General features: G+C 41.1%; 1 protein-coding gene across 2 annotated transcripts; it reads left to right on the top strand.

Annotated features, from left to right (window-relative positions):
• The first annotated feature begins 542 nt into the window (after positions 1-542).
• capn3b (calpain 3b) lies at positions 543-23,476 on the top strand. Of its 2 annotated transcripts, XM_049591037.1 has the most exons (23): positions 543-1,098; positions 5,615-5,684; positions 6,278-6,396; positions 6,916-7,049; positions 8,838-9,006; positions 9,353-9,436; positions 9,523-9,614; positions 9,774-9,851; positions 11,136-11,296; positions 11,431-11,600; positions 11,690-11,701; positions 13,222-13,430; positions 13,558-13,594; positions 15,589-15,612; positions 15,840-15,926; positions 17,644-17,721; positions 17,822-17,879; positions 17,971-18,035; positions 19,366-19,434; positions 19,527-19,605; positions 19,837-19,953; positions 22,261-22,319; positions 22,846-23,476. In XM_049591037.1, the coding sequence occupies exons 1-23, from the start codon at positions 787-789 to the stop codon at positions 22,870-22,872; spliced, it is 2,310 nt and encodes a 769-aa protein (XP_049446994.1). In that variant the 5' UTR covers positions 543-786; the 3' UTR covers positions 22,873-23,476. The 2 variants fall into 2 exon arrangements, with proteins under 2 accessions (XP_049446994.1, XP_049446995.1); XM_049591038.1 differs by lacking the exon at positions 15,589-15,612.
• Positions 23,477-23,636: the final 160 nt, after the last annotated feature.

The raw sequence follows: 23,636 nt of genomic DNA, 5'->3' as shown, positions 1-23,636 counted from the left end.
CCTCCCATCTCTTATTTGATATGGGCGTGGAGTGACAGAGAATCAGGCCAACTGAAAACTGAATTATGATGAATGGCTGCTTCAGTCTGTCATAACACATCATTTAAAGGGAAGTAAATGTCAGGGCGTTTGTTTTACCACTAGGTGTCAATATAGCTGATATTATAGATGTTGAACAGAGACATTATAACAGTCAATCACATGGTGGTTCTTGCCTTGTGCATTTGTTGCTAATTATAAGCACTATATAGGCCTTTTAATCCCTTTTAGTTTAGGGATTTATTTAAAAGGGGGTATCACATACAGTTTGGATGCCGCTGGGTACATGACCTGACTCTCATCTACTATTTTCTGCAAATAACTTTCCTAAAAATGTCCCTCCCAGTAATAATATCATCAGTTAGATTTACAGATTTTGGATGGTATCTCCTGCTAAGCACACTGGAACCTGAAAATGTTGTGTCAGGGTCTCTCTTTGAGGAGCCCCCTCCCCTCCTTTAAAGAGGCCTATATTTAGGCTCAGCCAGCACTCAGGGGCACAACATAGACTGTGCCAGTGTTGGTGTGAGAGGCTGCCGGGTGGTGACTGTCCAGGAGCAGTGACAGCATTTCCAGCAAATAAAGGAACTAAAAGTGATTGTCGGAGTCAGGGAGGACACAGGAAGTTTCTTTGGGTTGTTTTGCAAGTTCACGCTCTATTTCTGCAAATAAGGAGTTTCTTTTTTGGCACTTCATAAAGTGACTTTGAATCAGGAACACCAAAGGCTGAGACGTTCTCTGACAAAGATGGGGGAGAAGAAGTATAAAAAGGTTGTTGTTGAAGAGATGAAGGCGAAGGTGCTCTTTGAAAATGAAGCATCATACGAGCCAGATGACAAAGCTGATTACCCTCCTGCTGGGACGAACTCCATCTACTCTGCTATTCTGAGCAGGAACGAGGCTGTCAAGGATGCCAAGCGCCTTAAGACTTTTCTGGAGCTGCGGGACAAATACGTGAAGAAGGGGGTGGTGTTTGAAGACCCCCTGTTTCCTGCTAATGATTCCTCACTCTTCTACAGCCATAAACCCCCCATTAAGTTTGAGTGGAAACGTCCCTCGGTGAGTGCCAGTCTTTAGTCATCATATCTGTTAGGCCATGTTACTCTAAATGTATAAAACGTCTCTAATGTGTTTAGAGGAGCTCCTCTCTAAAATCCCAATGTATCTCATCACTTCCTTCACAACACATGGACGGGGTGTCAAGTGGCTGCGTGGTTGTGGACGCATAGCTCTGGGTTATCACCTTCTACAATCACAGACAGCTGACTCTCACACAGGCGGACGCCCTCTGCCAGTGCTGGGAAACATAGTGGCAACTCAGTGTTGGCTGCAGTGTTACATGTTTTTATGATATACACTTGCAGGAGGGTTTGATAGTCTTCCAACACTCTGCCTCTGACAATGAATAGCTCTGACGAAGCTTTATGTCTTTAGCCAAAAGTGTTGCTATATCAGAGTCACTTGTACATGTAGATTATTGAAGATCTATTTGAGATCCAAACACAACACATGACACAAACCTTTACCTAAGACCCAACATTTTCGTGCTGGAGCCTATCCCAGCTGACATTGGGTGAGAGACGGGGTACACACTGGACAGGTCACCAAACTATCACAGGGCTGACACATAGAGACAGACAACCATTCACACCTACAGGCAGTTTAGAGTCACCAATTAACCTGCATGTCTTTGGACTGTGGGAGGAAGCTGAAGTACCTGGAGAAAACCCACGCTGACACAGGGAGAACATGCAAACTCTGCACAGAAGCATTTCCCCACCCTGGGGTTCGAACCCCCCACCTGGATTTGAACCAGGAACCCTCTTGCTGTGAGGCGACAATGCTAACCACTGCACCACTGTGCTGCCATTCATCCAAAAATCAAAAATGCATTTTTTTCCCCCACCTTGTGTTATTTAACAGTCTAGATTATATTGGTGTGAGTTACTGAGTGTTGGAGATATGGGTGGTAGAGATGTCTGTCTTGTTTCGAATTCAGTGGAACTAGATGGCACTCAATTTGTGGTGCTTTGTTGTAGTAGATGTTCCAACTGCGCATGCATGTGTGTACATGAGTCCCTGTGTGTATATGTTCCATTGGCTAGCTACTGCTGATAGTAGGACAGCATAGTCACAGAGGCGTAATGTTCACACTTCAGTTCACCTCCAGATTAACACCCTGTAGCTCTGTCAACACTGTTGCTGCTGTTAGCACTGTTCGTGCTGTTAGCAAACAGTGCTAACAGCACGAACAGTGCTAACAACACTGTTGCTGCTGTTAGCACTGTTTGTGCTGTTAGCTGTGTTTGCTGCTACCATTGGCTCGGCAACCTCCATGTTGGGAGTTTTATGCAGACAATTCCAGCTCAGACTCTAAATTACTACGCTCTGAATCTACTAATCAACCAACACATTGTCACTCCGACCTCATCACATATTGACATTTGGTCATGGACTTTCCACATCCACATATGACGTCCAGGGTACCCTGGGTGTGTTGGTTGTTGACGTTCTGGGACGCCGTGTCAAGTTCTGCCTGTTACATGCATTGTCTTCTTTCAAAATACTCTTCTGTTTTCACAGGAAATTTAACGTTTACATACAGTCTCTTTCAAAATAAACGCACTATGTTGGTACAATATTTTTTTCCTTCAACAACAAACACACGTGGTTGGCTATAGGCAACAAAAGCATGTGGTTAAGTTTAGGAAAAAAGAACAGGGGTCGCTCTCTCAAGTGAAAGTCAGTGTTTGCTGGACCCATCCACCACCCCTCCCATCTGGCTCAGTTGGACTTTTGCGCCTTAACTTTCATTTAACACTGTTAAAATATAACAGCCACCAACCGCGTATCATGTCGCAGTTAAAGAATGCTTTTTTTCATTGGTTTCTGATGCTGCAAGTCACTGCCCAAGTGCTGGATTTTGACAACTTCAGATTGAGAGCGGGCTAACTCAACCACTGCCTTTACTTTCATGATAAACATGACACTTCATCCCTCTGAGATTTATGTAACTGATGTGGAGACAATAACTCTAATCTAAATATTAATGCATATTAAAAGACAAGGCATTCCCACAATATTCATTTAATCTTTTTCTACACTGACATAAACATAAATTAAGTTAAATCCTCTTCAGTAAACAGAAATGACAAACTAAAATTTCTGCTTCACAGTTAAAATATAGTGTTACATGATGGTAGACTGCGGCTTAATGGTCGATGATGAATGCTGCTTTTGCCATTTAGCTGAGATTAGTGATACCTGAATCCCAAACAGGGGGGTCAGCAGTGGACCAGGCTCTAAATCCGGAACATGAGGCTGCATTTTAACAGCCTTAGTTATGGTCAATCGTGTGATGACAGGAACAGAGTGAGTGCTGTGAAACCCCTGAATAAATACTTGGTTTCATATTTCTTTATTCTACCCTCACCCTCTTTTCTAACCCCTGGCTTGTGCCACCTCTTCACATGATGTGTGGATGTGTGTCTTTTTCCCCACTAATTGCTGCATTTGAAGGATTTTTAGAGGCCTATATGTCGAAGTAAAAAGGCATTAGGAACAGAAAATAAGCTCAGTTGTGGGACAGAAATTCATGAATTTATTCCTATTCCTTTCATCATCCTGTGACCCCTTCAGTTTTATCTTGTGACCCTTTGAGGGGTCCAAATGCAGTCCAAAGTTGGGAACCACACTTTTAGAAGATCATGTAATCCTTCAACATAAAATCTCCACAGTATGAGCATAAACAAATACATTAATCCCTTACCAGAGTCAAATATGAAGACGAAGTAATTTCCCAAAGGACCACAGATACAGTCAATCACTCTGCCATAACAGAGGCACGTAGTTATGAGGTGAGGACTTCTCTACATTCTGCACAACGTTATCACTTGTCCTGAGGACTCCAGGGTCATGACCGGCAAACCCCCAACAGCTGCATTCTCATAAATATGCAGTGAATGCAGCTGGGGAAATTTCTCCAACTCGCTTTCAGTTTCAGGGTCAAGTGCTCAAATAGTCAATCATGTCAGGTGTGGATTTGTAAATGTCCATTTATGATGTGTAATTGGGTCTCCTTTACAGCAGTGAGCCTCAAAATCTGGCCTGTGATAGGGTGCTAGGTGGCCCAACAACTTTCTAATTCACAATGAACATAAAGTGATTCACGCTGGGAATTTTTTGTACTATGAATGTAAAAAAAAAAAAAGGTCCCAAAGTGAAACAAAAAGCATTAAATTAGAGCTAGTTTATCAGAAAGTGCCAGGGAGGATCCCCCGGAATACCTGACAGATGTCCTCTAATCCTAGAAACTGTCCCCTGGCCTCCTGTCATTTTGTAAAAGTGGTCCCTAGGCAAAACAAGTTGAGTATCCCTGCTTTACAGGGATGCTGATCCCAGCTGACATTGGACGAGAGGCGGGGTACACCATGAACAGGTTTATAGACTACCACAGGGCTAGATTTGTAATTTGCATTTATAATGACTTTGAGAAATATAAATGTGCTCTTCTAGAACAATATTTCATTTAACAAAAGAAGCCAGTCTCACAAGTCTAATGTCTAAACACAGACAAAGAACAAGAACCTTCCCTCGATAAAATCTTAACATTAATCTTATATATAGGTGGCATGGTGATGCAGTGGTTAGCACTGTCGCCTCACAGCAAGAGGCTTCCTGGCTTGAACCCTGGGCCCTCCGTGTGGTACTCCAGCTTCCTCCCACAGACCAAAGAGGTTAGGTTAATTGGTGATTCTCAACTGGCGGTAGGTGTGAATGGTTGTCTGTCTTTATGTGTCAGTCCTGCGATAATCTGGCGACCTGACCTGACGTGTACCCTATCTCCCGCCCAATGTCAGCTGGGATCAGCTCCAGACCCCCCCACCCCAACCTGCGACCCTGTAAAGCAGGGACACTCAACTTGTTTTGCCTAGGGGCCATTTTTACAAAATGTCAGGAGACCAGGGGCCAGTTGCTAGGATTAGAGGACATACAGGGTTAAGTCCAGACCTCTGCTGGGTATTCGGGGGATCCTCCCTGGCTCTTTTTGATAAACAAGCTCCCTGGACGACCTGGAGGGACGCAGAGGGACAGACTGTGGTAGTCTGGAGACCTGTCCAGGGTGTACCCTGCCTCTCGCCCAATGTCAGCTGGGATAGGCTTCAGAGAGATGAGCAGTTACGGAAAATGAATGAACCAGTGCATAATCTTATATAATATCTAAAACTGGCAACATTTTGATTTAATTCAGGTCCTTAATCTGTTTTTAAAAAAAGTAATATTATGAATCTGACTCCATATTTAAAGCCTTATTTGACAGACTTTGGACTTTGATGTTTGATACCCAGCTTTAGTAAAGGTATGATTAATTAGTTTGATATGAAAGATTATTTTCTTGTCTTTTGACACATTAAGAGTCACCTGGACACCCTAATGTGGACTTCAGACATAAAATATACTTAAACAAGGGTCCTTTTCCTTAAAAATTGCCCAAATTTCATAATGAGAAAAAAGGTTTGAAATTTCACAACACGCTCAGAAATACCTTTTAATACTGTTTTTTCTTCTATGACAGGAAATTTCTGAAAACCCCCACTTCATCATAGATGGAGCCAACAGGACCGACATCTGTCAAGGAGAATTGGGTAACATCTTAACCATTTCTGCTTTTAAACAAGTAGGGCTAAAGCACGTCGGAACTGACTGCAAGAGTCTAACTTGGTGTGTTAATACATAAAATAAACTGTAATTCCCTCTCTACTTTCACTGATTCTCCAAACACATCTATCTTTATCATTTATGGAGCATCCACAGACCCTTTTTAACAAGACATTAACATTTTTTGCCTTACCAAAGACTGTAAGATCATAATATGACAATAAAAAAGTAGGAAAATGGAAGCAAGAGCGTGGAAAAGTGTTGAAGAAAGTTTCTAACAGCACCAAAAGTCAAATGTGTCTCAGCTGAAGACAGCTTCTAAGTGCAAGCAGAGACAGTCCTATTAGGGGACACACATCTATAAAAACACAGAGTACAGCCAAGACACCCGGGGTGGAAACCAGAGCCGGGAATATGTCTGACAGCTGGAATGACTGCGAGAATTAGCCTTAATTTAGTTACCGTACTGATGTTGGCGAGTGACACCTGTAGCAATGCGGCTTTAATCTGAGACAACTACTTTATGAAGAGGTATGTTCGGATCAAGTGCTTTCATAGCTCATGAATCTGCCGTTGACAGGTGACTGCTGGCTGCTGGCCGCCATCGCCTGTCTGACATTGAACGAGAAGCTTCTGTACAGAGTGATTCCTAAGGACCAGAGCTTCACTGAAAACTATGCCGGCATCTTCCACTTCCAGGTTAGTATAGAGAGTGTCAAGTTTACGTCTCAGCATGTTGACATTTTTAGGATGGGTGCGCCATCTTGTAAAGATAGCACTGTGTAATCTGTGCCTGCTACAGTGATCAAGCAACAATCCTTGGACAAACAAATTAAGGTAGGCAACACAGATCCACATGACTTGGCAGCTCAAGGCTGGATTACAGACCCTGAATTCACATACCCGGGCATTGGAAACTATCTTGTTTTTGGACTAAGAGCAAACACTTTGGTAACAGAGGTATCAGAGGTAGAGGTATCCTCACAATATGGTGCCACCACCCCACACAGCATGACAAACCTTTATATTCTCTACTGGTCAGGCATTATTAATTTTTCAAAGAGACAACAAACCTATTTGATCAGAACATGTTTAACTGACAGCTTGTTAAACTAATGATATGATAACAATTAATAATCTAAAAGATGCTGGGACCTTTTCTTCTCTGTCTGATCATTGATTTCCTGCTTTAAATCTGTTCTGTCTTCTTAATCCCAGTTCTGGCGTTATGGCGAGTGGATCGATGTGGTCGTGGACGACCGCATCCCCACCTGGAACAACAAGCTGGTTTTCACGAAATCTTTCAGAAAGAACGAGTACTGGAGCGCTCTTTTGGAAAAAGCTTATGCCAAGTAAGCACAGTCTATTAAAGGAATGCTTAACCCCCCAAAATGATGATTTGTATATCAGTTACTCACCTCGTGTTACGTAGGATTTGTGAAGTAAACTCTGTTTTTCTTGCATGCCTCCATGTTGAACAAAGAATCCAAAAACGGAGAAAATTTGTTATGAATTGAGGTCATGGTCCAAACTTTCACACAACTTGCAGTACGATCTTAGTCTCATTTTCACAGACACTGTTGTGCATGCTTTGATCTCTTCGCGTCTTGATTATTGCAACAGCCTTTATTCCTGAAAAACCTTGCTATGACTTCAGATTGTTCAGAACTCAGCCGCAAGACTTTTAACCAAAATCAAGAAGCACGACCACATCACACCAATTTTAGCCTATTCTCTGGCTCCCTGTTTGTTTTAGGATTGATTTTAAAATCATATTGACTACCTTTAAGGCTCTTCATTGCCTAGCTCCAGATTACATTTCAGACCTATATGAACCTTTACGTAGTTTGAGATCCCTGGGCATAGGTCGTCTACTTGTTCCAGAGTCCAGGCTAAAGACCAGAGGGGACAGAGTGTTTGCAATCAGGGCCCCAAGGCTCTGAACTGACCTGCCCGAGGATATAAGGCTGTCTGAGACATTGCGTTTAAGTCTCTCCTAAAAACATACTTCAGTCGGAAAGCATATCCAGATTTTGTCTGAGCTGTCTGTCTCTTTAATTGTGATCTTATTGATTTTATTTCCCATTTATTATCTTGATTTTAGTTTTGGCCTTCCTTATTTTATCTTTTACTTTGGTGACATTTTACGACACGTTATTGGTTTTATTCTACTTGTCATTTAATTATTATTCATCCAGTCGTATGCTCAGTACTTCCCAAACACATGCATTTTTTAAAAAAATGTTCTCACACAGGGACCAGTAGTGTGCCTGAGTTGCTTATGGGAAGGTGTTAGTAAAAATGCATGTATTTGGGAAGCACTGAGCATACAACTGGTAAAAATGAGACTTAGATTATACTGCCCGAGTTGCATGAGAGTTTAAAAACAATGTTTTGATATAGTGTTTCTGTTGTTAAACGTGGCTCCCTGTGACTCCAATTCATCCAGAATTTTCTGTGTTTTTGGATTCTCCATTCACTGGAGGCATGCTCGAAAAACAAAGATTTATTTGCAAATTCAACAGAACACAGGGTGAGTAGTATACAAATGGTAATTAAAGGGGTGAAGGATTACTTTAATATAATATATTCACTGCAAAGTGGAGACGTCCACATCATGACCTCCATGATGTAAACTGATTCAGTAGAGTTCAGATTTCCTGTCCACCCACTGGAAAAAAGTTTGTCATTTAGTCTTTAATTCATGTTTCTTGCTGAAAAGGTTAAAGCCTGGAGACATGAAATCATCTCAGGTGTTTTAATTGCAATTTTTTTTAATAGTTTTTCCCTTATCATTATCAGTGACAGTTTCGTGAAAATGGGAAAATTACTCCATTGGCACTGAAGTAATGCCTCATGATTTAAGACAATCTGTCAAACAAAATGACTGACACCTGAAACCACTGACCTTTCACCACTGCCATAAAATTTCTCTTTAAAATCTAACTTGAGCTGAATGTCTTATTAAGCTGTATATTTTTTTTGCAGTGTATAGCAACACTAACTAGGCACACCACTCCTCTGCACTGTCCTCATGTTTCTCATATTGCCTGCAGACGCTGTGAAAAATCCAAGCCTTGGAGAGAACAGACATGTCAGCGCATTGGCCAGAATGATTGACCTCTCGCTTTCTCTCTCAGGTTGCACGGGTCCTATGAGGCACTCAAAGGAGGTAACACTTTGGATGCCATGGAGGATTTCACAGGGGGAGTTACAGAGTTCTTTGAGTTGTCCGATGCGCCCAAAGACCTCTACAGCATCATGAGGAAGGCGCTGGAGAGAGGCTCGCTGATGGGCTGCTCCATTGATGTGAGTGGGGATGAAAGTACCATACTGAACAGAGAAGAAAAACACACATGAGATGAGACCTGCAGCAACACAACTGACTGAAACATGAAAATCAAACTGTAAGGAGGAAGAGGAGAGAAATAAACCCTATAAATAAACAGAAAATATGTTTTTCCCCCCATGCAAATGTTTCGGAAAAGCTAAATTAAGGTCTTTAACTTTCCCCTTTTAACATCTGTTCAACTTGATTTCAGGAAAACTAGATTGTAACCATCAACTCCAGAATAAATCACTGAATTAAAATGACATTTTAGCAGTATGTGTTGCCTCAAGTCTGTGTTTTGCTCTGACGTGTTGTATTCATCAGGTTTTTTCATCTGCTGAATTGGAGAGTCGGACTGATCATGGGCTGGTCAGGGGTCATGCCTACTCCATCATAGGCCTGGCGGAGGTACAGTAAAAAAGTCAACTCACTATAAATACAGGTGACAGTCTTTGTAAGAGAAGGCATGTTAAAGTGATGGTTGTTGTCTCTAGTGTGACGAGGTCGTAAAAGACGCCAAAGTTCGCCTGATTCGCCTGCGCAATCCCTGGGGTCGTGTACTGTGGAAAGGACCATGGTGTCCAAAGTAAGAACTGATCTAGGACTTTAATTCAGCCCTTTATACTACTATAAAATTTATATTATTTACAAAATATTTATGCTTCTATAACTCAGGAGTTGTACTGACTCTAATCTTTTTTCTGTTGTTGCGAGTGTGTTCTAATATGATCTGGTCTTTCCATAGTTCAAAGGAATGGTCGACCATTTCCATCGCAGACAAGGAAAACTTAAAGAAACAGACCGTAGAGGAGAGTGAGTTCTGGTGAGTAAAACCACAGAGAAATACTCCTCATCACATCTTTAATTTTGGCTCGCTCATAAAATAAAATATCAATTTTGTATTGTCATCTATTTCTCAGTTGTTTCCCACAAGATGCAGCATTTTGCTTTTAGGGACAAATGAAAAATACATATTTTCTATTTTACATGTAATATGTTTTGGTGTAAGTTGCAGAGTGTTGGTAAAAGCGGCCGTAACAATGTCTGCTTTCTCTTTAATATAATGGAGCTAGATGGCGCTCAGCTTCTGGTGCTCAAAGTGCCAAAAAAAGAACTTCAGTCAGGACCACTTTAGTCAAAGAAAACTTTATTTCCATATGCAGTCTTACACAAAAAGCTTATGTGGACAGCCTAAGGCAGAGAGAGCACATCTCTATGCCCTTCCCAGCGCTTACGTGGAAAGCCTGAGGCAGAGAGAGGACACCTCTAGACCCTCCCACATGCAAATGAAAAACGCCTGAGGCAGACAGGCAAACCTCCCTGCCCTAACAGAAAGAAGAAGAAAATCCGCACACTGAATTAGAGCTCCCAACCTCCCTGCCCTTCCATGTGCCTACATGGAAAACCTAAGGCAGGGAGAGCAGCAGGAAAGACCCCCCGGGAACAGAACAGAGCAGCATCAGTGAAAAACAGAAATGACATTGATAAGTCAGACACAACATGAAAAGGAGGAGCTGGGGTGGAGGCGGGTTGCAGAGCGGTTTGCAGGGGAAGCAGCAACAGTTGGCAGGCCAGCGCAGTTTAAATAGGACGCCCTGGGTGAGAGTTCCCAATTGGTTGCATAGAAAAAAAGAATCATGTGATCTATCAGCTGACTGTCTCCCATCCCTATCAGCTGTTCCATCAGTTGATTGGGCTGTTTGAGATCAGCTGATGTAACTGGGATGTGAGCTGAGCTCGACATTGTGTCCTGCCTGAACTAACGCTATGCTCAATTTTGACTCAACTGCAATGTCTCTCCAGAACTCGGTTATTCAAGACAATCCACAGACCTTGTTGTGGGCAGTTTCATTAAGGAACTATTTTCTTTTTACTGAACTACACCCACAAACCCTATCACTGCACAGAAGGAAGCGTACATCTACTGCCAGCTCACCTAACACCACTGAGCTAGCTAACGTAACAGTTCAGCCAAGGAGGAGTCCATTAATATTTACATCGCACAGTGTCAAGAGCACATTGACAGACACTTTTTTGCCCCACTGTAGTGTTTGAAACTGTAAACGCTGGAACAGTAAAGAACTTCCTCTTTCACATTCCTCTCCAGGATGTCTTTTGATGATTTCAAGAGGAACTTCACAAAACTGGAGATGTGTAACTTGACCCCTGACACCCTGCAGGGTGATGAAAGGAACAGCTGGTCAGTGTCGGTCAACGAAGGTCGCTGGGTGAGAGGCAGCTCTGCTGGCGGCTGCAGGAACTTCCCTGGTAGATATTGACTTTATTTCATGTCAGATTTTATTCCTCCTCTTGATAATATTCTTTGAGTCCCATGTGGCTCATCTGTCTTCACTGCGATCATGTGACCTCATGTTGCAGATTTACCTTTTTGTGTTTTACAGAAACATTCTGGACAAACCCTCAGTATCGGATGCAACTGTTCGAGGAGGATGACGACCCAGAGGACGGGGAGGCACTCTGCACTGTAGTTGTGGCTCTGATGCAGAAAGGTCGAAGGATGCAGCGCCATCAAGGGGCCAGATTCCTCACCATCGGATTTTCCATCTACGAGGTACTGATCACATAAACCCCAAATCACTGGATTATCTGATGTGCATTCACTGGACTTGAACTTCTTTAAAATCTTCTTTGTCTTTGCAGGTGCCGAAGGAGGTATGCCCATGTTGGAGAGGAACATTAGTTTGACGAAGTCAGCGGTTCACAGTATTGACCTGTATCTCCAGAGAGTCATATTTGATATAGAAGTACATGTGGTGGTAATAGCAGAAGCAGGGTTTCCACACCTTCTTCAACAGTTCAATGTCTTTTCACAGACTTTCTAGACCCATTTCCCCAAATTTAAGGACCCAAAACGGCAGCGTTTGAGACCTGGATCGAGGTTATACTGTCTTAACAGCGAGAAGTTTATAATGACAACTAGCAGGTTTTACAGAAGCTCACAGAAAACCATTAAACAGAGCCTTTTTACTGACATTAAGTCAACAAAAAGAAAAAGAAGAGAGAACCTCAATAACTAATTTCTTGCACTTTCAATGGCCTATGTATCTTTATGTCTGTTTTTTCCTTTCAAATTCTTCAAGGATTTCAAGGATCCACGGGAACCCTGTAGTAGTGGTCGTGACAGTTCAGGACTTTTGTGAAACCTCTGTGCACACGTTACAGGACAAGCCAAAATCCTAGCTACATTGTTGAATAATTTTTCAGTGTTTTTTTGGGGGGGGTTTTTTCTACTAATAGTTTAGTCAACATATTGTCAGAAAATAGTGAAATATGCCCTTGAAAAATCCCCAGAACCCAATCAAATTGAAGTGATGTTTGCATTGGTGATGTTGCAGGGTTTTCCGAATGGAAGAATTTTGACCAGGGAAGTTCCCTTAACCGACATTTTCTGAACAGGGAGCTGGAAGTAGGAGCACTTTTTATGTAGGTTACACTGGAAGGAAACACAGGTGCTTTTGGAACTCTGGGTGTTGGAGCACACAGAAATTGGACCGTTCATAAATTCGGAGCCCTGTTGGATTGTACTGTTTGGTCATTCAGAACACCACATGCTCAGAGCAGCAGAGCCTTCTGCAAGCTCTGTCTGAGGAGATGGAGCAGCTGAGCACTAAACAGAGTTAATGTGAGATGAACCTAACCATTCATGAATTCATGAAATAAAATACTCCATTTCTTCGAAAAACAGGGCTCGGATTGGATTTACGAATGTCATTCTTGGCTGGGCGCAGTCACATCTTGGAGTACCCACTAGTATTCACTCACATTCATGACAAGACTCGGCCAAGAAATAGTGCAGCACATAACTCTGAGTACAAGCACAACTTGTCATTTTTACACTCTGGTATTTGTACAGATTAAACAAACAAGATAAGGTGTTGATAAATTATCTTCAGAGGTGCTGGTTGCGAGACTTCTTTTCATTTGAGCAAGGCTAGCTGTTTCCCTCTGTTTCCAGTCTTTAATGTATGCTAAGCTAAGCTAAGCTAAGCTAACTGACTGTAGTTCCATATTTACCATACAGGTACCAGAGTGGTATCAATCATCTTGCCAAAGTTTCAACAAAAGAGTCCCAATTTTGAACTTTTTTCCTTTAATACCTTTTCTGTTTTGACTACTTTCCTTATTTAAGGAGCTCTTTTCCATCCTACCAACTCATTTCTTTCCATTCATAGATGTGTGGAAAAGATCAACACCTGCAGAAGGACTTCTTCCTGTACACAGCCTCCAAAGTGAAATGCAAGACCTACATTAATCTGCGGGAGGTGACGGAGCGCTTCCATCTGCCCCCAGGAGAGTATGTCATCATTCCCACGACCTTTGAGCCCCATCAAGAGGGAGAGTTCATTCTCAGGGTCTTCTCTGAGAAGCGGAGCACGTCTGAGTAAGGATCACTGAGGTTGGGGCACCAGCCGTGTTTGGTGATGCAGCTGATGTTATTTTGGGGATTGTTAACAGTAAAATTGCTTAATATATCAGAAGTCAATTCTAAAATGTTTTTGTCTTTGCAGGGAGACAGAGAACTCAATCGGGTCTAACCAAATACAGGTTTGCAACAGGATTAAAGAAGTAGTGGGGTCTAAAGATATTTTCATAATCTTGACTGATATTGCAGAGGTGAAATGACTCAAAACAGAGGAGTAGTTTCACTTTATATGTCTACAAATTAGTTTTAACATGGTTAAATAAAGGTTACATACATACATACAAATAATTTTCATATGAGTAGTGGAAGTAACAAAAAGAAATTCATAAAAATTAGGGTGATGAAAATTTGATACACTTAATTTACGTTTTATTTGAAACAGCATTGCTCTTATAATCCACTGTTATTGTCTACTGTCTAACATCCATCCCTCACTACACCCACCTGACATTTATCATTTGCACAGCTTTTGTTTTTTTTGTTATCTCTGCCAAAAATGTCAATCAAAAACCATGTCCACTGACTAATTGATCAGTTTTTGGCTTTTTCAACCAGCTCTGTATCACTGCAATGTGGGCAGTTGGGCCTACATGCTAATAAACAATGCTTAACCTTCCTCCTTGCTGCCAATGCCCAGAGCTCATGTTTGCGTGGACCCATCACGGACGGAAACCAAACATCATTCACCTGTACACACTGCCCACACAGCAGTGATACAGAGCCAGTCAGTCAGTATGTCACTCGAATAGACAAGTACCAATCTCAAAACTAAAAATGACCACAAAGAGACATGAAACAGCTGCAAAGAGGAACAAAGAAACTCACAAAGGCAGTGAAAAGGGGCAAAACAACTACAGAGAGACTCTGGAGAGATGCAGAATGACTACAGGGAAATGCAAAAAACAAACAAAAAAACCAAACAAACAAAAATGCAAATTACTATAAAATCTGTGTGTCTTGTTGCTATGGAGGAGAGGTGGTGGGGCCTGATGCATGTTTGTGCTCAGTGGCTCATTGTGTCATAATCCGCCCATGCACAGAGCTGGTTGAAAATTGGAAAGTTTCCGTTTGAGATCCAAAAATTCGATCAGGTAATCAGTGGGCATGTTTTTTTTGACTGACATTTTAGGTGGAGGTAACAAAATTGCTTGCTGTAAATGATAACGGCAGACAGAAACACAGCCCATCTGAATATCAATGTCAGTGAAGTTCATGAAATTGACACTTAATCATTCTATTTTTCATTTCACATGCATTTTAATCATGTTCATTTTTGTAGTTATTTTTTTTACTTCACTCCTCATACCTTCAGTGGCCAGCTGATGTATTGGAATTTCTTGTTTTGAAAGAGTTTCGACTATAAGACGCCCTCTATTTTCTAAAATGTATTTAAAAGGTCTGCGTTCTGTTGCAAAATACGTTATTCTTTAAACTTTATAAATATTTTTGATCAAACAGAGAGGCTAGGATGTAAAACAACAACTTTAGGACTAAGATAGGGTTATCAAGTTATTAACTCTCACAGACAAATACACAAGTTCACACCTTATCACACAGGATTCAAGTGCTACTGCCCCAGAATATTGAAAACATGTAGAAAAAATGTTAAAAACAACATATCAGTGACCCGTTCCATCCAGTATTTTTCTCTCTTCTATTTCTGTAGTCACGGGGTGCAAGTTGTGTTTTCCATGAGGATTTAATCTTTCTTTTTTTAACTGGTAGCTATAAAGCTCCTCAGGAAATAGATATTGCTTTTACACAAACCTTCTGGCACATCTTCAAATACAAGATATTAACACTAAAACCAAGTAACATGACATTAAGCTCCTACCGCCTCACAAAGAGGCTGAATATGGAACACACCAGAACAGCACAGTGCAGATGCCTCCTGCAGCACTTTCACACTGCTCTATCAGTCTGAATTTGATATTTTGTAAACCCCAGCTGTGCAACATCCATATTTCATCAACCTTGTTCTTGAAATCTCTGTCATTTCATTTCATACTGTTCTCATAGTTTTTTCCCACAAGACTAACTAACAGACTTGAAAAGTGCTTTCCTCCTTTTCATCTCATTTCATCCTTCTGTCCTTCCTTTTCTTATTGGCCATCAGCAAGACAAGAAAAAGAAAGACAAGGTAATGCATGCAAGTTGCAATAGCACTGTCAGACTGAAACTCTGCTTTCCACACTGCTGCTCTTCATCATATTTCGGCTCTCATCAGTGTTGTAGTAGTTTGTGTCATCATTGCATATGTATATTATGACCAATGGAATAACTATAAATGAACTCTCTCTCTTTCTCTTTCTGTTTGTCTTTTATAACCCGTCTCTTCTCTTAATAACCTCTGCCGTTACATGCCAGCCTATTGTATTTGTGTCAGACAGAGCACGAGCCAACAAAGAAATTGAGCATGACGGCATCGAGGGGGAAAGGAAAAAGAAACCAAAGGTAATCTCATCGTTACGGGAGCCTGAACTTTGACACTGCAGCCACGCAGCAAATAGCTCACGGTGAACTCTGACCTGTCGTATTTTCTGGAGAGTGATGGCTCTGAAATGCAATCTTGACCAGGTCAAATAACACCACTGGGAATAAAACAATTGAGTTTGAAGCCAACTGATCTCAAGTGGCAAAGCTGCACCTGTTTTCCCGTAAGGCCTCGGCACTTACAGACCTAGCTCTTTTTAATGTCTTTCCCTAATGTGCTGCTCTCCTCTGGTACTATTAGGAAATGCATCAATCACTAAATGTAGTGTAGTACAGCAGCAATTGAAGAAATGGAAAAACACAATTCTAATCTTTTAGGATCCCTGATCACTAAATATAGACTTAACAGGAAAAACAGTTTCATTTGTGCAAAACTCAAGACATTGGATTTAGTGGCAGTTAGTGATGAGGTCGCAGATTGCCACCAGCTGAAACTTCTCGTGTGGCAAGAGTGGAGGAGAACTACGGTGCCCATATGTGGACATATACAAGTCTTTCTAAGGTAACGAAAACACAACAATTTTTAATTTCAGATGATTACAAAAAATAAAAACATAGTTATGAATATTATGTACCATTTCTGCCAGTATATCCCCCTTAACCCTACACACTGGACCTTTGAGAATCTGCTCCATTGAGTCCCTCTCCAGCACTATGCAGTGGTGCAGAGATGATGTTTATTTAAAGGCCAGCTGGGAAGTAAGCAAAGCCCTGGTTCTGTCACCAAAAAACAGTGGCATTGGATTTTGGATTATTGCAGAAAATAAACACTTTCACATTTTTTTAGCAAGATAATCTTAACAAATGAACACCACTTTCATGATTTTTTAAGCATAAATGGACCTTCCAGAAGTAAAAATCTAACTCTGGGCTAAAAAAGAACTACACCACGTTCACATGACTTCAGCATCACCACCACTAAACTTGTCATTCGATGTAAAAACGTTTAGTCTCCCTGAAAACCTCTGTAGTCTCATTTAGCCACTTGTTAGCAACCGCTTTTTTAAAGACATGTAAAAGCTTCATAATTCACAAGTGGGTTCTCTACTGATGTGGTTAATGTCTTAAAACAAAACGTGAAAGGTTTGTGTTAACCACAGACCTTATTAGAGTCAATACCCATTCAGAAAAACCCACTGACTTTAAGATGAGGGAACCGTGAGTGCTAACATGCTAACAAGCTAACTAAATTCTGGGTTTTAGGACTCATTCCTGCAGCGCTCTATGGACGTAATTTAAATTGACATTTTGCAACAAAACCAGAAAATAGCAGCTACATATGTGGTCAAAACTGCCTTTTGACATCCATTTTACCAAACAAAATGACAATAAACCAAAAACAACATGTAAAACATTTAAACCAAACCATAGAAACTGCACTTTAGCTAACGCTAGCTGTGACTTTACAGCTTTTACAGCGTAAAGCTAATTCACCAACTTTTTCAAACTTGTTTCCTGTAATTAAAAAAAATAAAATTAACATTTAATAACTGAGTTTGTGATATTATATCATTATGGAGAAAAACAACAACAACAACAACAACAACAGATAAACTAGTCCTGCTATCAGCTAAAGCTAACTGGACAGGCTTTGAGGCCCTTCACCTTGTCCAAACATAAAATCAATCGTCCCAAAAGACATCAAATTCTCTGTTCTTATTTCTCCTGTATCCTTCAGCGAAAACTGCTCGAATCTGAGGAGGAGACTGAAGAGGAAAAACAGTTCAGAGCCATTTACAGGCAGATTGCTGGTGAGGTGAGTACGCAAAGAGGATGATGAAGATAACACAGATTATGCTGTGTGGGTGTTTTACTGTGTGAATATTTGTACAACAAATTGTTCTGCCTTTCATCAGGACATGCAGGTCTGTGCAAATGAGCTCAAGATGATCATGAGGAACGTACTCTCCAAACGTGAGTACACTGGGAAGAATACATTATGATGTAATAATAATGACGTAATGGTGTCAGGTGAATTTTCATACTGAGCTGTCCTTTTTCACAGATAATGATATGAAGACAGAGGGTTTCAGCCTTGAGACATGTCGGAGTATGATCGCCTTGATGGATGTATCTTTTCGGTTGGTTAGCTACAGGAGTTTATGGAGTTGATGAAGCCCTGTGTCAATCAGCAGATTATTAGTATGAATCCCTCTACCCAGTGGTAGAACCAAGCCACAACCTCTGAGGCTGAAAAATGGAGCCAACGCAGAAGTGCCAAAAACTTTGGTTTCTTCACAGCAGACATAAACATGTTTCCAAGCTTGTTTACATGTTTACAACAAATTTTAAAGTCACTCAACCCCTCGCTCCTCCACGGTTCCACCCTCTCGTCCAAATATGGTCACTTCTGGCTGATTTATCCAAGATGGTGATGGCCAAAATCCAAGATTTGATGCTTCAAAATGGGAGTCCACAACCCAATGGGTGACGTCATGGTAGCTACTTTCATTATTTAATACAGTCTCTGTGTAGAACAGGCACTTTTTCTGCTATGTTCAGGACGTGGTTGAGGTTGAGACCTAATAAAAAGGTAGCGATCAGGTACCAGACCATAAGCTATCACAAGTGTGGCTTGAGCCCAATAGCAGCACCAAACACGGAAGGACAGTTTATAATAGGCAGAGGGTAATGTTGGACAAGCAGGGAGTCTGGTACCAGGAGTACACCTGAGAGAGGCCAACACGCTTGTGTGGAGCTGACTGTAGGGAGCAAGGGTCTTGACAACAGCAATGATGCGTGGACTCTTTGGCGCACACACAAAGGCAGAGTGTGCAACCACATGTGCAATCACAGGCAGCAGAACAGATAAACTCATAACGGAGAGCTGACTGGCAGTCACTCCACACAGCAACATGGAACAGTTGAACAGAAACCACAAATGTAGAAGCAGAACTCTTGGTCAGGGACAGCAGGCTGAGTGGTTTAACAGGGGAGCAGACGAAACAGGAGAGTCAGGGACAGGCAAGGTTGGCAATTAGGAAGCAGTCTGAGAATAAATGCTGGAAAGTCTTGCATGCGAATGACAGAGAACAACCTGGCAAGAGAGTCTGTGAAGCAGGAGTCTTAATACTGGCAGGAGGTAATGATCCACAGGTGAGATGCATTAGCTTGATAAGATGGGTGTGGTGGACCAGCAGGAGTGGGAGATGTATGGACTGGTGATAGGCTGGCAGGTAGGTGTGGCAGACTGGCATGTATGGCAGGTCGGAAGTGCACACTGTGACATAAGGCAGCATGCATCAAAGATAAAGCTACGAAAATCGAGGACGCAGCCCCAAAATAAACACAAATATAATGAGGCAAAATTTCATGTGGACAAAGCTCATTCCAAGAGTCAGGAGTGACTCTCTCAAATCATCTAGCTGTGTTGGTATTTCCATAACTGACCCTCTCTCAGACTGATGGGACGGGGAAGCTGAACCTGCAGGAGTTCAAACATTTGTGGAAAAAGATCAAGGAGTGGCAGGTAGGACTGTTGTTACCACCCTGGAGCTTCTGCTCATGTTTAACAAACCTACAAGTTTTCATTTGACTGTCCATCTTTTCGTGTGTTTGCAGCTGATCTTCAAACGTTACGATAAAGACAAATCTGGCTCCATCAGTAGTTTTGAGATGAGGAACGCTGTTAAAAATGCAGGTGAGGGGACGTCATAAAACTTCATTAGACTTAATTTGTAGTTGACTGAAGTTTACAACACAATACAAAATTAAAATAAAACCATATTAGAGTTATATTCCTAATTTTGTTCACAGGTTTGTCCTACCTTCACCTTTGTCAGAAATCACATCCCACATTTTGCAGCCTGTTAAGAACCTGTCATGTGATATTAACTATCGACCATCTCTGTGCCATCTTCTCCACATGAAGGGTTTAACCTCAACAGACAGCTGTATGACATCATAGCCATGCGCTATGCAGACGAACAGCTCAACATCGACTTTGACAGCTACATCTGCTGCTTTGTGAGACTAGAGGGCATGTTCAGTAAGTACACGTCACACCTGAGTTTGCACATGAAAAAATGAATGAAGAATATATTTTAAGGACTGACTGCATCAGTCTCATGTCTGCATGGGTCATCAAATATTCTGGTACTATGTGGACACAAAGTTAGTTTAAAATTGACCTGATATATTTGATAAACAGAAGTAGTACCATTAAGGCTGACACCTAAAAAGGTAACTTTGGTATTTCTCAACTTGGGCACTATTTTCTCATGTTTTTTTTTTGTCTAAGTGACAAATGGGAACAACAACAACTTTTGAAACTGGTCCAGTATTGAGCAATATGGCTGCAGCTGGCAGTTGAAATAAACCCTCAATCACACAGTTAGATGTGAAAATACACTGGTTCCATACATGCTAAAATTACTGTTTATTTAAATGTCTGGTGGGTGTGGTGATAGCGATTTCTGGGCTAGGATCTAAAGCTCCTGAACCAACAAGCGCATGGTCAGTGTTGGAGCATCGGTGAGCATCCGGGATGGTCTTTGCTGCGGTGTGTCCCACACTTTTGCCCCTTGTCGGCGATAGTCTGCTTTTTTCCCACTGATTCAGCATACTGAATCCGCATTGGAGATGGTGTAGTCCATCAGTGAATGAAATCACTCTGATTGGCAATTCAGCTCAGCACATAAAAAAAAAAACAGCAGTGAGGAAAGTAAACAAAAAGCTAAAGTCAAGAGGGATTAGGGACAAAACAAACTTGTCACTGGTGCACGGTAAATACTTGTTCTTTCCATATTGGATTGTGTTATTAATGCGCTCACTAGCTAACTAACATCAAGATGGTCTTCCAGTTTCCCTTTTTGAATGAGGATTACAAACGATTGCTGTCTGGTGATGTGAAGAGTTACGTCCTCTCACACAAGCACAGAACATACATGTTCGTTGATCAACAGTTCAAGTCTTTGCAGTGTGTTCAGGTGCAATTGTTTGCCCAAGACATGTCAGGCGACACAGCAGGGAGCTTTCGTTGACACCAGCTCTCTGAAGTTGGTTAGGCATGTCTGGGCCTTTAGTTTTTAATTAAAAGGTCTATTTCTATAATGGTGTCAGACACTTACAGCCCGTCCCAATACACCCCCTTAGCCCTACCCCTTGGCCCTACCCCTACATTTGCGCGTTCCGGCGAGGGATAGTGGTGTCCCAATTCCTTTTTGCGTGTAGGGGTAGGGGGCATAATGAGGGGTGGGTATCAAACTAGCCCTTCGGAGCGAGGGATTTCAGATGCTGACTTGCCAGCAAGGGGTAAAAGTCGCCATGGCTACCACCGAGCAAGAGGCGGGGAAAAAAGTTCATACATAGCTAACGTTACCGTCGTCAGGTTGCTTGTTAGCTAGTTAGCTAGCTCGCACTATCTGGCGTGCAAAATGGTCGGACTTTTCACATTACGATAACACGCCAGCTAGTATAACTATGCTGCCTCGTAATGTTAGCTGGTTAGCTAGCTAGCACAAGTCCCCTGTCGTCTGTCATTCAACAAACGAAGCATGATGAATGCGGCAAACGCAGTGGGTAGGATGATAGATAGATAGATATACACATATATACACATATATATAGGCTATACTGTATATACTGTATAAACACAATATAAGTTACACAATACAAAATATAGTATAGCATATTAATAATATAGCATATTAATAAATTTATTAATATATTTTAATAAAGAAAAAGCTTGATTGTTGATTGAGTTTATTTCTCACACACTCACTCTCTTTTATACCCACAGCCATCAGACTTAATAATTCTTTGTTAAATAGATGATCTTACAGACTTCTTTGAAATTTCCTTTGGGGATTAATAAAGTTCTTCTTATTCTTATTACACTGACTGCTGTGATCCCTCAAAAGTAGTAAAAAAACATTTTCAATATTTACATAAACACTGAAATGGGATTGGGCCTTAGAATAAAAGTCTAAGCCTGTGTGTTACAAAAACAAGCATGATTAGTGGATGTGAATTCGACAGTGCGCAAATGCCCAGAGTGGCTCTATTGCAGCCTGTTTCACCACAGCGCTCTCGTTCAATACTGGACTGATTTCAAAAATTGTTCCAATTAGTCACTTAGATAGATAACAATATGGGGAAATAGGACCAAGGTGGAAAAGAACCAACATTACCCTTTATCTTCAAAACTAAATCTGTGCTATGACAAGTACCTTTTTATGACTTTTTAAAGGACAAAATTCAACCTATAGTAGGTCCCTTTATTGCAGCATTGCGATACTGCATGAATTAAAGGTTACCTTAGAGATTTGATTGAAGACTGTTGTGTCTCCTGCAGGAGCTTTTAATGCCTTTGACAAAGACGGAGATGGAGTAATCAAGCTCAACGTCCTGGAGGTAAGGCAGTTTTAGTTTTCGTGATCTACAAAGTGAAAGTGTGTGTCTTGTGCTATCTTTTAATGCATTTCTATATTGTGTTGCGTGTGGTATTACTCACATTTGCGCTATGATTATTAGAGCTTTGACATGGTTGCAGTCTGAGTGACCAGAAAAATAGGAACAGCTGTAGCTCTGTCGTAATTACTACCCCGCTTAAAATGCTGTTTAGTATTATGTTTTGTGGTTGGACTTTGAGGCGGTGTTGCATTCGGCTACATTATACCAGAGGGGTGTTTGCTGTCACCCTTTAATTGAAAAGACCAAAAATAGATATGTATGCAGCACTGAAACATATGTGCTGAGCTCTCTTTACTAGTTGCAGCTCATAATTAAGTCTAAGAAAAATTAATCAATAGCTATCTGATGCAAACAATTACATGTTTCACTTTTGATTTGATTTGCACTGCTGTACTGGATTGCATTTGTGGTGGGTGTTTTTTTTTTGTCTGTTATCTTTATTCTCATCTTTTGCTTTTCTTTCCAGTGGCTTCAGCTCACCTTGTATTCTTAAGCCACCTTCTTGACCACTGATGTAGCTGCAGACAGCTGGAGCTCACGTTAGTGACACAACTCTCCTGGACAGCAACTTAACTTTATTTTTTCTTCAGCATTACTGAACAAATTGTATTTTTGCACAGGTGCACAACAAAGTCTTGAGGTCAAAATTTGCCGCTTGATTAATTCTCCAGTTTTACGTGACATTTAAATTTCAGTCATCACTCAGACTATGATGGTTTAGGTTTAATATCAGTTTAATTTTAGCTCATTTTTAGGCGACTGACATCCTATCAGTATTAGGCTGATTCCCGAAACATCATCAGATTTCTCGACCCTACACTGCTGATGAGAGTGACATACTCTGATGAATGCTGAAGTCAGTGTAACCTGATAATCATGTTACATTAGTGTCTGGTATGAAGCAGTGATGGGCGGCAAAGCGGAGAGTTGACCTTTCTAAGTCTCATGTCATAAATAACATATGGTTAGTAATGCACAGATGCCAATGCTGAGTAATGTTATAATGTAAAGACTGAGTGTATGAATACTGTTTGACAAGAGAAATACTGAATGTGCTGTACATTGTTTTTAAAATAAACTGAAGTGAACACTGTAAATTTGTTGCTTTATTGCTGTACACATACAGAAGGTATTAAACACAGGTCAAATACACACTGTACACTTTTACATACAAAAATTAAGGCATGACTTTAACACTGAATTCACTGAACTGAACAACTCTCTTTACAGGTTTGGTCTGACAACTTTCACAACTAC

The sequence above is a fragment of the Epinephelus fuscoguttatus genome, linkage group LG11 (assembly GCF_011397635.1).
Source record: "Epinephelus fuscoguttatus linkage group LG11, E.fuscoguttatus.final_Chr_v1".
In the NCBI taxonomy this organism is placed as follows: domain Eukaryota; kingdom Metazoa; phylum Chordata; class Actinopteri; order Perciformes; family Serranidae; genus Epinephelus; species Epinephelus fuscoguttatus.
Note: the sequence above shows the minus strand (reverse complement) of the source record. Positions and strands in the feature narration are given on the sequence as shown.

Bases quoted from the DNA above. Each gene is read 5' to 3' on its own strand.
- capn3b (XM_049591037.1), top strand. From the start codon at position 787: ATGGGGGAGAAGAAGTATAAAAAGGTTGTTGTTGAAGAGATGAAGGCG. The intron at 9,437-9,522 runs GTACAGTAAAAA...TGTTGTCTCTAG, and splicing joins CCATCATAGGCCTGGCGGAG to TGTGACGAGGTCGTAAAAGA. The intron at 11,297-11,430 runs GTAGATATTGAC...TGTGTTTTACAG, and splicing joins CGGCTGCAGGAACTTCCCTG to AAACATTCTGGACAAACCCT.